The sequence below is a fragment of the Sceloporus occidentalis genome, unplaced genomic scaffold (assembly GCF_023333645.1).
Source record: "Sceloporus occidentalis isolate IW3139 unplaced genomic scaffold, rSceOcc1.0.p SCAF_98, whole genome shotgun sequence".
Taxonomy (NCBI): domain Eukaryota; kingdom Metazoa; phylum Chordata; class Lepidosauria; order Squamata; family Phrynosomatidae; genus Sceloporus; species Sceloporus occidentalis.
Window position 1 is genome coordinate 715,423 of NW_028317078.1, and position 15,601 is coordinate 731,023.

Consider the following 15,601-nt stretch of genomic DNA (forward strand, 5'->3'; position numbering starts at 1 on the left):
GGAGGTCTTTAACAGACCTCCGGCTCCCTTGAGTGATTTTAAGCCGGGTTCAACCCGGCTTAAAATCACTCAAGGGAGCCGGAGGTCTGTTAATGACCTCCGATACCGCTCCCTTGTGATCTGCGCGGCAACAGCTGTTGTGCGCCGGGGTTTCTTGTCAGATCCCGGCGCACAACACTGAAGCCGCGCCCACCGCTGTCCGTGCCCTCTGACCCGGAAGGAGACAAGAACTGAAGAAGAGGAGCGAAGAGGAGGAAAAGAAGCTGAAAGAAGAAAGGAAAGGTAGGAAAGCATTAAATTCGACAATTTTTTCCCAATATAAGACATACCCCGAAAGTAAGACATAGTGGGGCTTTTAGGGATAAAAAGAAAGTAAGACGCTGTCTTACTTTCGGGGAAACACGGTATCGCAGCAGGATTACCCTTTATATCTCAGTAAGATTACCCCTTGTATTGCAGTGGGATTACCCTTTATATCTCAGTACGATTACCCCTTGTATTGCAGCGGGATTACCCTTTATATATCAGTAAAATTACCCCTTGTATTGCAGCGGGATTACCCTTTATATATCAGTAAAATTACCCCTTGTATGGCAGTGGGATTACCCTTTATATCTCAGTACGATTACCCCTTGTATTGCAGCGGGATTACCCTTTATATATCAGTAAAATTACCCCTTGTATTGCAGCGGGATTACCCTTTATATATCAGTAAAATTACCCCTTGTATGGCAGTGGGATTACCCTTTATATATCAGTAAAATTACCCCTTGTATGGCAGTGGGATTACCCTTTATATATCAGTAAAATTACCCCTTGTATTGCAGCGGGATTACCCTTTATATATCAGTAAAATTACCCCTTGTATTGCAGCGGGATTACCCTTTATATATCAGTAAAATTACCCCTTGTATGGCAGTGGGATTACCCTTTATATATCAGTAAAATTACCCCTTGTATTGCAGCGGGATTACCCTTTATATATCAGTAAAATTACCCCTTGTATTGCAGCGGGATTACCCTTTATATCTCAGTAAAATTACCCCTTGTATTGCAGTGGGATTACCCCTTCTATGACAAGGAAGCAGTTTTTTCCTCACGATGGAAAAGATTTGTTTAAAATTATTAAAGGGGGAAGGGGCCACGAGGTGTAGGATTTCACAAAAAATTCCAAGTTCAGCCATTATTATACATGCGCCAGAGAGGATTTAACCCTAAATCTGGAAAAGTTCATTGTTCGTCACCTCTCTAGGTTTAATGTCTTTTTCTTGCACATTCCGGAAAAGAATGCTTAAATAACATAATTTAACATAATTAACTGGAGAGGGATAGTTAAGGACAATTACTCTAAATCCACAATGAAGTCAACAGCATTTTTGTTGGCTTTTCCAAACACTTCCAGATCCAATGAGATTTCCACGGCTGCGGCTTTAGCGAGGGAGAGAACTTGGAAAGGGAGCCTGCCCGGTAAATATGAGCAAAATAACTGATTCGGGAAAGGAAAATGAAAGAAAAGGACCGGAGAAAATGAATAGTGGACGTGGACTTTTTCCTTTTAACCCCAAACAAACAATGCTTTTTGCTCTGTATGAATATGATATATTTGGTGCGATTCTGTGGCACATGGTAGAGATTTTACCAAAACATTCAAAAAAGGGTTGTAAAAATGCAACGACCCTGATACTTTTTAACTGTTCCGGGTGTCTTTAAACACCAGGAAACTAAGTGGTTTCAATGGACCGTGTGGTATTAATAGAGGGGCTGCTCTAGGGGGAGAGCAGCCATAAATACCAGACAATTCAAAATAAATCAATTTAATTAACGAAGACTAACAGAAAGATTTGTACTTAAAAACAAGTGCTTCTGGGGAAACCTTTAGGGTTACACAGAATGTCCATCAAACCTTCACTTTCGTCTTATTTGTAAACCATTCTTCAATTGTCAAGATGGTATTTATGGCTGGGGTTCAGAAGGAATCATATGAGTTTCTCCTGAAACACCCACCTCTTACCTGTTCTTAGGGAGATGAGCTGCGTGTAAGGAGGTGCCGAGCATCCCCGCCTGCCGCTGGCACCAAGTCTTATTCTCTTTTCATGGCCACATAACAAGTTCTTACCAAATATAAATTTCAAGCATTTAGTTCCTTAACCTTACTTTTGCCTTGAAAGAGGAAAGTATCATGAGAAATGCAATAGTGTAATATTTGTTACAGGAGGAAGATGCGCATGCTCTGCGATTCTGGTGGAACAACTTACTGTGTGAAATCCCCACGTACTTAGCTGCTTGTTAACCCCATAATGCCCATTCACTCAGCCGTTCACGCACACAGGGAAGCACGTAACACGAGCATGGACACATGGAGGCCTTACAGACTGGGAGCATAGGCCACCTGCATACTGTGTGCCTATAAAAAGGATTTAAAAATTCAGTGAACTCCCATGGTAGTAACCCTATTCCTGCATGACTTTTGTACGGGTAAATATGAGCGGAACCCAAAACATCAATCTGACAGTATGGCATATGGTTTTTCTGGATTTCAGTGTGACAAGCTACTCAACCGCGCACTCAAGTTCAGGAAGACTGTGTGTGCCGGGGCGCTGTGTGGTCAGCCCTGAACATCACCATTAGCAAAGGAATCAGCGAAACGTTCAAAGACATCGTGCAGGACCCTCTTTACCTGATGTATCGGGTCGTCTCGGTCTGTCAGCTCTAGTTCTGTCAGACCCTTTGAATGGAAGGACCGTAAGAAACGTTGCAGGAATCGTTGGTATCAATGGGAGGTGGTACCTTTTACCGGCCAACAGAGGATTCCTGAGCTATTTTGTAAATGATTATAAATCAAATACTATTAAAATTTTCAAAAAGAACCCCGCAGGTGAATAGAGTAAGATTAATTGGGTTGGAGTCGAGTGACACACAGCTGCTTGGTTAGAAGATGCGGTTTTCTGCAAATTCACCTGACCTACAATGTGCTATCGCTGCCCTCGAATAAATGGTGAATGTTACTGCACCTATAACACTGCAATGTAAAAAAAAAAAAGTAATAATTATTTGCTAAAACAGCTTAATTCACAAACAGTCCTTCAGGGAGCGCCCTGCGCAGGTTTTATGCCTTCATTTCCACTGCAAACCTATATACTCGACACCAACGGTGCATTCACGCGCAGACTTCCTTCAGGGTACAGACACCTCACTTCTTACGACCTTCCCAGGGGAGAGTCTGATGCTCCTTATAAGAGACGGATACAGCCATTGCAATTTAATGTGTATAAATCCGTGATGTATTGACCTGTAATCCATATTAATGTTAAATAATATATTATTACAGCCTCGCCATGGATGTTATCCAGTTTGTTTCCACCTTTTGTGACTGGACTGGATGAGACGCCAATGAGGAGGAGAACGCGTCTCCATGACAGCAGCTGAGGGCGGGCTGTGCGCAGGAAGAGGGGAGGGAGGACGCCGCCGGGAAAGCCGTCTGCCGGAGGCCTACAGCAGCTGCATGTTTGCAAACAGCAGAGCCGAGCTGTGAAGAGGGGCTTGAAAGCAGTAATTGTCTTTAATTAAAGGAGGTTGGCGGCAGCGAAAGCTTTGACAAAAGACTTATCCCGCGTGCCAACAGCCGCCCCGGCACTTCAGCTCACGACGGCAGAGGCAGAATTACCAACCTGCACAACTTAAGGCAAGTTTCAAGAATCCACCTGGAGCCGTATTAGCAGAGAATACAGGGCCATGGGCAATGCAATTGATTTCTGGAGTTAAACACAATGTTGGATTCTCTACCCAGTCTCAACCCCTCAATGCAATAACCTGTATCACACATATTTTAACTACTAAGGTCTGCCATTAAATCCTGGCCTGTGGATCGGGGGGGAGATATTGCTTGCAGGACACATGCAGGTGACTTTGGATAATGCCATGTTGATTGCCAGAAAGTACATTTCATGCTTGAAAATACCCACAAATCTAGAAATTTCAGATCCACAAATCTACGGGGGCATCCATTATCTGGGGCACAGAGAGGTCTGTGCGTTTGCTTTTGGAGTGTCCTGTTAAACCACATAAGAGGCTCATCTCCTGAATCGCGCAGGTCTAACATTTCCTTGAGCAATTACTGCTGAAGTCACAGCAGCCTAGCGAGGGACCATCATGAAAACGTTGTGTTTGGAATCTAATACTCACCTCTCCATATCAGTAATGAGCAGCATTTCGCCGCCCAGCAGAGCTTGTACTAAACTCATGCACGATTCACTGCTTTCAGGGCCATTTTGGGCCAGAAAATAGGAACTTTAACAATTCAATTTCTACAACGAAACAGGCCCATTAACCTAATTTCCGACTCTGCTCAGACACACTGATATCTCCATCACCAGACTGGCGGTGTGTGGGACATTTCTGTTGGACCCCATAGAGGTAAAATTACCAAATGTATACAGGCAATTTGGGCTTTGCTCTATGCCTTCCCATGTAGCTAGTTATCTATTCTGTCTCCACCAATTCCCCAGAACCAAAACCACATTAAATTACAAAAAAGGATGAGACTGGGCCCCTGCTGCTGGCTAGGATTCTGTCACAATAAATGGGTACATAGAGGAAAGACCCTGACGGCTCATCAGTGGTCTAAAGATGGGGACTAGAGGAGTCATTAGTGGAGAAGGGCAAAGGGATGAGGGAGGGAACAGGGCCACTGGGGGCAGAGGCAGGTCAATGACTGGTAGCAAGCAGAGGAATGGGAAAAAGAACAGCGGCTGATCAGGGATGATGGGAGAGAGTGCAGAGGGATGTGGAGAGAGTAGATGGATAAAAATGAGACAGCAAAGGGTTGGGGAGAGAATGGGGGATGGGGAGAGAACAGAGGTAGGGGGTGGTTGGATAGCAGGGGGGCGGGTAAAGGAAAGAGTAGGGTGAGAGAGGAGAGGGCTGTAAAAGTGAGCAAATGCTTAGAAATGGTAAAAATGTAGAGGGAAAAGTGGGCATGCAGAATTACGATGGGGAGAGAGCAGAAGGATGAGGGAAAGACCTGAAGCAGAGGGAGTTGATAGAAGTATAGGGAGGAGAACAGAAAGGTAAAGGCATGGGGGGAGAGCAGAGGGATGAAAAGGAGAACAAAGGGAGAGACGTAAAAGCATGGGTAAGGTTTTAGAGTGGATGGCCACAGGAACATCACACATCGCATTAACTGGAAATTAAGCCAAATGAAGAAAAACATACCAGGTGCCCTACCAGGTGACTGTTCTCTGAAGTCAAAGTTTGCCCTACAGCAGTAGGAAGTTTAGCTCAAAATCTCCTCTAGGGAAAATGGTTTATTGCAGAAGAGCAATAAAATCAAACAAAACAAACTGACCCCACGAACATTGCGCCCTCCTCATCGTGCACAGAGACTGTGTGTTCCCCAAAGAAAGGAGCTGAGCCAGAAATGGAGAGACCTGTGCTGCGGTCTGTAACAGCTGACACTTGTCAGCTATAGAGAGTCCCGTAAAACATGCAGGTTAAACATTTAACCATAAAAGCCCATTTTCTGCAGAATTTACAAGATATGTGATGACAGCCCCTGGGATTTACAACCATTTGCAGATGTTACTTTTTTTTTTAAAGTTCTCAACTTTGCCACATTTGGATGCAATTGGAGCAGCGTTCTTACAAAAATGGCAATAAACGCACCTCAGCATCCTGTGATAGCTCTAGTGGGAATTTTAGAATTCATCTCCTCCACCTCTATTCACCACCTCCCCCCAATCCACAGCTTCTTCCTCTATCCACCGCCTCCACCTGAATCCAGTTTCCTCCTCCATCGAATGCCTCCCCCTAAATCTACCCCTTCCCTGAATCCATTGTCTCCTCTTGAATCCACAGCCCCCCATAAATCCATTGCTATTCTTGAATCCACATTTTCCACCTCCATTCATCATCACTCCCGGAGTTAACATTTTCCTCTAAAAATCAACCACTTCCTATCACAGTTGTCACCGCTTCTTACCTGACGGCGTTTCACACAGTGTGCCTGCCAGACCGAATGCCGAGTTTCAGCCTCCAAAAAGCATGCCTGTGCGACCTCTCAAGGAATGGGATGCGCCCCTTGCAGCTAGCCGTAGTGTTTTGACCTTTGGACTGCCCCTGGACTATGAGTCTTGTCACCTGTGCCTGTCTACTGTGAGAAGCTGCCTCTCTTGAGCTTCGGACTGCCTGACCATTTAAGTGTCTTGCTCTATGTACCGCATATTGGATTGCTGACCTCTGTGCCTCTGCTACGTTCTGCCATCTTACAGACCCTTCTGGTCAGTGGTGATTGCAAGAAGAGTCTACTCCCCCATCGGTGGTCCAGAGCTCAAACTGTGTGAGCTGATCCGCTACCGCCATTAATGTAAAAATTAGGGGCACTTCCAATTAGCGTCTAAACTAGTGGACTGGTGGCAACCCTGGGAACATGTACACTGTGGGCCAGTCAACTGCTGTAAGTGTGTATGGCAGGATTATGACCATATCCCAGTGACAAAAAATCACCAGTAATATCTCAGTGTTTATTATACCCCTTCTACAACCTTAGGGGTATCTCGGGCACTTTTGCCCCAAATTCTTAGTACTTTCAGCACAGCACGAGTTAACCAGATGCACCATGATCTGCGCCAGGGAAACTCTTTAACATCTGATAATACTTTCACTGGAGCTCTTTGGAAGGCATCCCAAAATCCACAGCGCTCGGGCCAGAATCATGCTTCATACCTGACTGTTTACTGGCTCTTAACTGCGTGTTACAGGATGACACCGGGATCCCACAAGGCTTTGATTATGTTCTCCAGGGCCCAGTCCTGATAAAGCACTAATCGCGGGGGTAGAAGGACAATTAAGGTCTCCTAACCGCATCTTCTACACGAGCATCAATAATTATTTCCAGAGTCCGCGAGTCCCACCTTCCCGGCAGCAGCTGTCGCTAAGAATCCCCGGCTCGTTTGATCACGTTCGGCACATGCAATGGAGCCACGAAGGGGGGGGGGGTCCATGCACAGATCTTAACATTCTGCTTTATATGTTTATGTATGAATGGAACAGGGAAAAAAAGAGAACTTACCCCAAATTACAGAGGGCATGAAGCTGGTATAGGATATCTGGGTATCTGTCACAAGATGAAAGCAGGTGATAATTGCGTAAAATAACCGCGTTGTGAGTCAGGAGTGGGGGATGTGTCTGATTGACAGTTTTCCCGGTGTTTTGCATTTCATTCCCGGGCTCCCTAAGGCTTCAGTCAGATGTTAATATCATTATAGGTGAATACTGCCAGCCAATCAGTTGTGACAACGAGACGTACCCATCACAAGCTGAATTCAATATGGTGGCACAGAAGGCCTGGAAATGGTCGTGGACTGAACGTGCTTTTTCTTTGCACAGTTCCAAGCGATATGCACAAGGAGAGAGGGAAACATGTGAGGATTATTGCTCAAGGGGTCCCACCATTTCCTCCAAACGTCTTAACAGCCTAATGAGCACAAAGCGTCCAGTTTTATTTTGAGAAAGTGTCTGGTGGGACTGGTTTAATAGACCCCAGCAGGACTGTCCAGAGAGACCTCATCAGGCACATGACTGTGTCTATTTTAGGGTGAGACTGCCCCCCCATTTCCACCAATCCATCTTTCCTGTGAACCACGTTTAAAGGCCCCGAAGTAACCCGGTTTTCTGCAGCCGACTGCACTGGACGGGTGGCTGCTCCAGCCCTGGCTGAAATCTAAATCCACCCAAAGTTTTCTGTTGCTAGAAGAGGTTCCCATGGATTAGATTATTAACAGATCCCTGGCCAGATCCCCTGAGGGGGTATCAATATTAATCTGCCATTCCTTTTCAGGAGGTGTTTTGCTGGGATCAGATCTCCCAGTGGAGGGGGTAGGTGCAGCATCTGTTAGACATTGCTGTACATTACACACGCCTCTGCCATGCAAACACATTTCCCTATTTCTATAGCAAACACAGAATAAGCTTTTAAGTTTGTCTCATGATTTATCACAGTACATTTTGCGACTGGAAACTTGCCCAAGAATCTCCATCCATTTTTTTATGTTATTTAACCACTTCAATTAGGGAGAAATCCCGCTTTCCTGTCTGCTGTAACACTCTGTGTTACATCTTTACTTTAAGTTTTAACAAATTTTCATAATTATAATCAAATAGAAACCTCAACTTTCACCCATCGGTCAAGTTCCAGCCTCTTTCCTCTTGTAAATATTACTTATGCAGCATGATCCATAAACAATTGGTGAATTCTGTAAAATACATCACTGTTGTGGACTGGTTATCATTAAGGGTTAATGCATTAAATTATAATGACTCTTGATACTACATTTACACGGGACGATGAGCATCAAAAACGGTAACCAAATGCTGGTGGTATAAATATTGAAACGCTATTTAGGTAACGGATAATGAGGTCAGCGATTAGTCCCCTAAAGACATGAGAATGGTTCAGCGACTAACACATCATTAATTAACCTGCCCGCTGGATACAAGCAGCCGGCATGTCTGCGGAGGGAGCTGAGGGCCGATGGAAGAAGTCTGGGGCCGCAGCTCACCCAGCAGAAGGCTCAACAGATGAGGATGATGATGAGTGAAGTGAGGACGTTTCACGGGCCTCCCAGCGTGGAAGGTTGATGCCCGGGGCAGTAACGGGGTGAGGAGCGGTAGCAGATGGGGTTAGCTTAGGAAACTGTCTCTTGCAGACGTTTTGCGGCTGTGGTTTTGGGGCAGAACACAGAGAGTGATGCGCCTACAGGAAAACCCGCAAAGAGCTGGGAGAACCCAAATGATGAACGAGTCTCCAAGAAAAAATAGGAATATGCTTGACTTGAAACGACATAAAGCATGCAAACTGGAGACTTCTCTGCCGTATTAGAAACGGACAAACTGCACAATTTCTCTTCTCTCTTTACTCAAAAATCTCACAAAACAAGAAAGAATTTCTGTGTTGAGTGAAAAGGATAAGAACAAACATCGCTTCTGCTCTACCTGATAATTAGTGCATCTGGTACTATGCTATGAATGGAAAAATATCAAATCACCAAATTAGCAAATGGTTAAGTCTTGAGTTAATACCAAGAGGCACAATCCATTGGGATCCATTTTTAACTTACTAGCCAGATGCTTGGGAGTTTATCTCCAGGTTCGCTAATATATACAAGGCTGCCTTAGCTTCAGATACTTTAAGTGGACACCCTGCTACTGTATGTCTGCATTCAGTTCATGTTAGGGGTGCTGCTAAACTCGGAGTCAGATATGGCTTCTGAAAGGTAAACTGTCACATGGAGTCTGCGATCTCATGGTAACCAATCATATTTCTAAGTATTACAAGCTGAAAATTGTCAGCAAGTCGGCCAGGCCAGACCTGAGAGGCTGCGAGCGTATTTATATCTACCGTGTAATGAGGTGTTGTAATCACATATTGTGTGGCATCTCAGGATATTTAATGACAATGAAGTGGCCAATCACACAGATGGTTCCAACTTCGAAGCAGATGACATCACCCTTGCTGCGACTCGGGCTGTCCACGCTGCTTACCATCTCTCCTCCTGTGTTCCCCTAACATTTAGCAGTTAAACCAGATGTGAAATGACACACGTGTTCAGATGCAGAAATACAAGGCTTCAGTGAAACTGGTGAAAGCAGACTGGAGCGGATATGTGGAGGGTCCTTTGGGCTCAGTTTCCTGACATTCGAACCCATAAAGAAGAATATGCCCGCATTTAAAGGCTGGGAGAGAAATCTCCAAAACCCGGAGCCTTCTGAGAAATCTCCAAAACCCGGAGCCTTCTGAGAAATCTCCAAAACCTGGAGCCTTCTGAGAAATGTGCACTTATATCTGCATGTCCCTGCGCCGTGTACATAAACAGGAGTTTTACTGTTTTGTGAATTAGAAAGGGAATATTTTTGCTTTATAAATACAAAATGTAGTAACAGATTATAAATTCCCAGGTGCAGGGCGCTCTTCTTTGTCTGTACACATATGTCTTAACCTTAACTTATTGGCAAACTTGCATACTGTCAGTTTCAATAATTTATTTCCTCTTCTGCACAATAAAAGGGTTTAAGAAACTGAAGAGAGAACTCAGAAGGGCCAACTCTGCACCTTCTAGAAACATATTTATTTGCTTTTCTTTTAATCAAGAGAGAGAAGAAAATGACAAGTTTGTCAGTAGACGATGTGTCTCCCTGCGCAATATTTGCCGTTCTTTTTTTTTTTTTTTTTTTTAAATAAAAACATATTTTATTAAAAAGAAATGGCCAAAACTCTTTAATGATTTCCTGCATTCCCTGAGTAAGTGGTAACATTTTATCAATCTGCACAAATTTGCGTGTGTAACAGATAATATTATTGGAATGTCAGGGAGTAAGGAAAGCAACAAGCTTTTGGTTCAACAATTGTAAATAAGTAAAGTCCTGTGTAAAATCGCTGAGTTAATTCCAGTTTCACTCAAGTGAAACCCAAAAGTGAGCCTCAGAATCTGGTTATTGTATCATGCAGATTTTTTTTAAATGCTGATTTTCTTTCTTGGAATGTTAGAAGAGAAATCGTGGCGATGAAAATCAGAATGGATACGATCAGAAAACCAGAAACATTTGCATAAATAAGATTTTCAGGGCACCTAAAACTGAAATCGGAAATAATAATAAGCACGGAGTGAAAACTACAAGCGTCATCCTCAAATGTGTTCAGTCAGAATGGGGTCACCCTAACCTCTTGTCTCAATAGCACCCCCCAAGCCCAAGTTATCCTGCCACACAGGATACACGTTGCTTGTGTAGGAAATTCATAATACTGATATCACACTCCACTGATAGGAAATGTAGTCACCAGTAAACAGTTACGCCTATATAACACATTTCATTCCTGTAGCAGACGCCTCTGACATTTTTCTTCCTAATATTATAACATGTGAAAAGGGTTGTTACTTACCTCGGCAAACAGTTCCATTCTCTACCGATTCATATCCGGCTTTACACATGCACCGCCCAATGGGCACCAGCCACTCTCCGTCACCGTTGCAGTAGAGTTTAATGGGTACGTCCACCTCTTCTGCGTTGGGTATGCATATCCCTCGAGCTGCCACAAGAGAGGTGCTTTCTGCTCCTGACAATGTCTCCTGGAATACGGCCCCATTCTCGATCACTCGAGGACACTTTCGGTAATAGACTCTTACTGCAATTAGGGACATGCATCCTCCATAGTCCTGGAATGCTAAATAGAATCCAGATTTGGAAACAGGTCCAAAACTCCGCACCTCTGTGTTAATTTTCATTACACGGCCTCCAAGGTCGACCTGGGAAAAACTTTCGTCAGCTGCTATTGTGTCAACTTTAACCCAAGGATTCTCCATCCACAGAGGAAACGTCTTGGTGGCAGAGTCATAGTCTGACTCATAGTAATACAGATTGAACGTTTCCTTACAGGAGCCGGGGACGTTGGGAATGCTGCTACAGTCCCGCACGGAGAATTTCATCTCCACGTGGATTCTCTGAGCGCCTCTCCTACGGATGTACTTGGTCCTCAGCCAGTTATTTTGACTTGACTCGAAGACGTTACAAACCTGATACGTTCGGATGGTGTTCATGTTTTCATCGTAACCGCTCACCTCTTCCCACTGCATCAAGAAGAGAGGGATAGACAAACATTAGACATGTCACAGGTACTGGCTATCCATGGGTGGTGGGGAGGACCGTTATCTGCAATTACAAGGGCAAATAATTGTGTCCCAAATATTGACACAATCTGGTTGAGGCATCTACAAGCAACAATTACTTATGTTCAATGGCATCATTTTAGCTAACAATATTTGCGTTTAAAGATTTCTCCCATGAACTTGAACTACCTCCACATCTCTTAAACCTCTCTCGTGTTCACCTGATGGCTGAATAATACGAGCTGGTGAGAGGCCTCGTTCCCCGACCGAGACGAGGTTGTGATCAATACTTTAAGGCGATCAATTTCCACAAACGGAGTGGCACAAAAGGTTCATTATTAATGCTTTTACTTAGATAACATTTTGGCACAAAGCCTTGGGCTGAGAGTTTAATCTGGACCTAAGTGCAGAGCAGGTCTGAGGGTCGCGTCTCACGGACGCAGAATACGGCATTTTCTGCCAGTAAGTAAGTTGACGTTTATATTTTATATACACATTTATTTATAATCCAGGGAACGGCTAGCACTATATATAAAATAAATCTGTATACCAACAGACAGTACAAACAGTTAAAGGGTCGGCCCAGACCTTCCAGTACAGAGAAGGTTAATCCCATAAAGGAAGGCGTTTGGGTGTCTTGGCCGGGAATAGAGCAAATCTTGGTCTCTGGCCCAGAAACCGCATCCATTTAACAGATAACAGCTTCTGATATCTCCCTGTTGCATTTTCGAATGGACGTTGTGTCTGTGCCTCACTAGAGTCGTGGGCATGGGGGCAATTTATTAATGTACCCGGCTTACCTCACTAAACTGCCAGTGAACTTTGGGAAACTCAGTGTTTCAGTGTTTCCTCTTCCTTTGTGGGCCCCATAACTTGCAGATGGGGGACCCATAGGCTGCCGATTATCATATTACGTTACCTTTATTTCACAATCCTGAGGGTCTGGAACCCTATGGTGTACACTCACAGTACACACACATGGAGTACACTCACAATGCTCACAGACACAGTGCATACACACAGTGCACACTCAGTCACAGTGCATATACACAGTGCACACTCGGTCACGGTGCACACATGGTGCACACTCAGACACTGACATTGCACACTCACACCCGCTGCACACTCACACAAACATGGTGCATACACACCCTGAGAGACACGGTACAGAAAGCGTGTGCACGTGAGCTGTTGCCAGTAATGAGTAAAGATACATTGTGTTAATGTTCCAGATACGCTGCAGTAACATGTCCTCCGTCATCGTGGTAACAGGCCCTAATATCGCAGGATTGACCCCTAATTTTCTAGACCCCGCAGTAATGATTACTGATGCATATACGGTGATATTAATGCATGGGATGGGCAGCGTTGCTGTATACCCAGACCCCGCAGTAATTAATTCTGTTTTATACATTGTATTCCGTGTTTAGCTGCTGCGTGTTAATCTGCGTATAAATGTGTAAATCACTACACAGCAACATCTTACTACGCGTGCCGCGACATAAAGAGCCTGACGACCACTTCTCATATGAGTCTGCGACAGAAAATGAATAAATCAGCGAAAGGGCTTTCTTAACCAAAATGATGGTAATTATGGGCAAATAATCTCAGCTGAAATTTCTCTTGGTATACAGTGTTTTCTGAGCAAGACCCAGGTGAATACTTCCAACTATTAAAATAATCCTCTCTCTCTTAATATTGTCAATACTCAGACGTAAGGGGATAGAGGCAGAATTGTATTAACAAAGACGCTGCACTGCATAATAAAACAATACGTATCGGTTTGAATGATGATTTGCAATTTGTTAGGTACCACCTTGGTACAGAAGGAGTTAAGAACAAGCCATTCTTAGACACCCCATCTCCATGCAAACCCTCCCAAAACCAGTGCTTCTTCCAGCAAAGGGGTTTTCTGCATCTCCCCAAATAGAGCATTCGAGAGAGGCTTTAAATTTCGGATGGTCCCTGATTATTCGCAGGGGCCATGATAGCATGGAGCAGTGAATGATGGCCTTGGTGGACCTCGGCCGTTCGGGAGCCATTGATTGCTCTCACAGGCCCCCCTTTCAGCCGCTCCTGTTGTCATGGTTACCCATCCTTGCGTGGAAATGGAGAGTGACCGGGAATTATGGCAGAGTCTGGGGGAGGGGAGGAAGCCAACCGTACTTTGTGGAAAAAGCCTTTATTGTGAGACACCAAATGCATCGCGGCTTAACTAATCCGCCAAAATGTGCCACTCAAAAGCTTCTACTCTCTCTGTCTCTTTTTTTTCTTGGCCAAGAAAGTCACAGCCCTGCGCTTAATTAGAGCTCTCTGCCTTTCTCCTTCCTCGCTAATTAACATGCCGAGGACCCGAGACAAACACAATAATACATTCAGAACGCTTACAACGGGCCCATAGGCCTCATTAGCCGCCTAGAAAGAAGGAGAAATGAGACTAAAATATGGAGATAAAGGGGCCGAGCTTGGACGGTGGTGGAGAATTCAACAAAAAAGCTGCAAAAGAGGGGGAAAATAGAGGTTTGGCCCTGTGACCTCAGCCATTGAGGGCCAATCATTTTTTGCAACTTCTCCTCATTGATCAAAGATGGAATGAGCTGAGCCGAGCGCAGCTCCACCAGCCTTTGGTCTCTGACAATCCGACAGCCCACGGAGGCTGGTTTTCAGACTCAAGCTCTAGTGGAGGCCCTTTCTCCCCTTCCGTGGGGCTGGGGGAGGAGGTATTTTGTCTGACAAATTTTAATCCCCCCATTCTTGACAGATTCTTTTCTTATGCCAACTAAGTTTCAGCGATTTTGTCAAAAGGAGCGTCTTGGCCGGGGACCAGTGGCACAGCGGGGGGCACAGGACCAAACGAGCTTGTCAAGGGTGCGTGTGAATCTGAAAGAAACGTCTTCATTTTTCACATTTCAAGCCTCTTTTTGGTTCAGAAGTGACATCATATAAGTAATTTTACATTTTTTCCTCTCTCTTTGAGGAACGAAAACGCTGTTGCCGGCTGGCTAGATCTCCATTCCCACAGAACGTGAACCGCTCAGTCTTGTTGCGGTGAAGGAACCTGCATAACCAGCAATCACTGCCTGCATTCCAAAGAATTTCTTAATGAACCCTCAATAAATGAAAGGCTGAGCACCGAGATATCGAAACATGAAAAACTACAAATTAACATAGTTAACGCTGCGCCCCAATATTATCTACACCTCAATACTACCCACACCCACATTTCCAGGGAATAACACAACTGCTTGTGGTACGGCTTAAGTCTGGCTTCCCAAACAGGCGAATCATGTGGACAGTCCTTCGCGTCCATTTTTACGACCTGTTATTTATATGTAGTTGCAGTTTGGGGAATCCCTGACCTTTAATGTGTGGGGAAAATACAGACAGCGTGGTCGTTATCACGCCCCGGGCTCTGCGGGTCGGCAGACATTTAACATACTCACTCCTGATGATGGCTGCACCGTCCAACCTAACTCTGCTGTCGCTGTCGTTGAATCCATCAAGGTTTCTGAAAAAAAAAATCACATTATATTTAAAGACTCCTGGGGTCGATCTAAAACCTCACAAAAAGTCTCTTTATTTACTATGGTTTTGTCTCGTCTGGACGGCCATTTTAATTCTCAAATTTCTTCCATACATTAGGACGCAGGTGAGAGTGCGCATTTTATACATGTACAAAGTATCCCGAGGCTATATGTAATATTCTCCTTTCACCATCCCTTTTTCCTAACTTTCTATTTCCAGTGCTGGATTTATCATATTACTAATCCAGTTCAACACAAAATATTAGTTCTGGAATTACAGCGCAATGAGCTGCTTTATAGGGCATCAAGTGATAACATTCTAAAGATTGAATCGTACAAGCATGTGAAACATGGCCTCCCAAACTCACCAGAACGAAAGCAGCATGGAGGGCCTGGCCCGGCTTCCACAGACCCCTGATC

General features: G+C 44.5%; 1 protein-coding gene across 14 annotated transcripts in view; it reads right to left on the bottom strand.

Moving 5' to 3' along the window:
- LOC149284180 (ephrin type-B receptor 2-like) overlaps positions 1-15,160 on the bottom strand; it is a 39,326-nt gene extending 24,166 nt beyond the window's left edge. For 10 of the 14 annotated variants that reach the window (XM_089497077.1, XM_089497074.1, XM_089497065.1 and 7 more), the window contains exons 1-2: positions 15,101-15,157; positions 10,934-11,618 (exon numbers count right to left, since the gene is read on the bottom strand). In XM_089497077.1, the coding sequence (XP_089353203.1) occupies positions 10,934-11,618; positions 15,101-15,157 (742 nt within the window). Of the gene's footprint in view, positions 1-10,933; positions 11,625-15,085 lie in introns of those variants that run through there. The other 4 variants (XM_089497068.1, XM_089497069.1, XM_089497072.1 and 1 more) reach the window with 3 other exon arrangements.
- Between the last annotated feature and the right edge of the window lie 441 nt (positions 15,161-15,601).